Source organism: Phasianus colchicus, chromosome 29, assembly GCF_987193195.1.
Source record: "Phasianus colchicus chromosome 29, bPhaCol1.hap1.1, whole genome shotgun sequence".
In the NCBI taxonomy this organism is placed as follows: domain Eukaryota; kingdom Metazoa; phylum Chordata; class Aves; order Galliformes; family Phasianidae; genus Phasianus; species Phasianus colchicus.
The window spans coordinates 1,529,522-1,530,929 of NC_143464.1; the positions used below are offsets into that span (position 1 = coordinate 1,529,522).

At 47.2% G+C, this 1,408-nt stretch overlaps 1 protein-coding gene across 1 annotated transcript; it reads right to left on the minus strand.

The window, feature by feature from the left end:
• Positions 1-246: 246 nt before the first annotated feature.
• Positions 247-1,179, minus strand: LOC149914495 (olfactory receptor 14J1-like). The gene has a single exon (XM_090126383.1). The coding sequence runs from the start codon at positions 1,177-1,179 to the stop codon at positions 247-249; it is 933 nt and encodes a 310-aa protein (XP_089982509.1).
• Positions 1,180-1,408: the final 229 nt, after the last annotated feature.

Genomic DNA, 1,408 nt, shown 5'->3' on the forward strand with positions numbered 1-1,408 from the left:
TATTTTTATTATTATTTTTTTAAATCTACTCAAACAGCCAAGTGCTTGAAGAATAGTAAAGATTTCAGGAGTAAGAAAAAAAAAATGTACATTGGAAATATCAATTAATAATATTATTTAAGTGGAGTAAAAACTATTGCAAGAATTAAAAAAAATCAACAGCGAAAAAAAAAAAAAATATTACCTGATGCCATTCCCAGCTTTTCTTGAGTTTGTGGTAATCATGTGAAGATGATGAAGATATAATTAATGCTGGAAAACCATACATAGAAATAGTTTCTTGAGGACATCGTTGAGCTCCCGGTTCCTCATGCTGTAGATGAGGGGGTTGACTACAGGAGGTACCACTGTGTATAACAGTGCCAGCACCAGGTCCAGAAATGGGGAAGAAAGTGATGGGGACTTCAGATTGGCAAATATACCAGTGCTGAGAAACAGGGAGACCACGGCCAGGTGAGGGAGGCACGTGGAGAAGGCTTTGTGCCGTCCCTGCTCAGAGGGCATCCTCAGCACGGCCCTGAAGATCTGCACATAGGACAGCACAACGAAAACAAAACAAGCAAGAAAGATTAAGGCACTAAATATGATACGCCCAACTTCTCTGAGGTAAGAACCAGGGCAGGAGAGCTTGAGGATCTGGGGGATTTCACAGAAGAACTGATTGATGGCATTGCCTTGGCAGAGAGGCAGGGAAAATGTGTTGGCAGTGTGCAGCAGGGAATAGAGAACCCCAGTGCCCCAGGCAGCTGCTGCCATGGTGACACAAGCTCTGCTGTCCATCAAGGTCCCGTAGTGCAGGGGCTTGCAGATGGCAACGTAGCGGTCATAGGACATGATGGTGAGAATGCAATACTCTGCCGATATCAGAAAGACAAACAGGAATGTCTGGGCAACACATCCTGAGTAGGAGATGTGCCTGGTGTCCCAGAGGGCATTGGCCATGGCTTTGGGGAGAGTGGTGGAGATGCAGCCCAGGTCGAGGAGGGCGAGGTTGAGGAGGAAGAAGTACATGGGGGTGTGCAGGCGGTGGTGGCAGGCTACGGCTGTGCTGATGAGGCCGTTGCCCAGGAGGGCAGCCAGGTAGATGCCCAGCAAGAGCCAGAAGTGCAGGAGCTGCAGCTGCCGCGTGTCTGCCAACGCCAGCAGGAGGAACTCGCTGATGGAGCTGCTGTTGGGCATCTGCAGTTGCTGGGCAGGGAGTCCTGTTCACAGAGCAGAAAATAGTTACGAGTCAAGACCATTCGCACAAACACTCTTCCCACTGCTATACAGAAGTTTTTCTATGTCTATGGATAATGTTCATTTAACTCCATTACGGGAGTTTATTTTAATGAGCTTCACCGTACCTTAATAAGTAGAAGCTTATGGGGCTCTTATTTCCTCTCTTTCTCTGATCATATCTCAGCTG

Bases quoted from the DNA above. Each gene is read 5' to 3' on its own strand.
- LOC149914495 (XM_090126383.1), bottom strand. From the start codon at position 1,179: ATGCCCAACAGCAGCTCCATCAGCGAGTTCCTCCTGCTGGCGTTGGCA.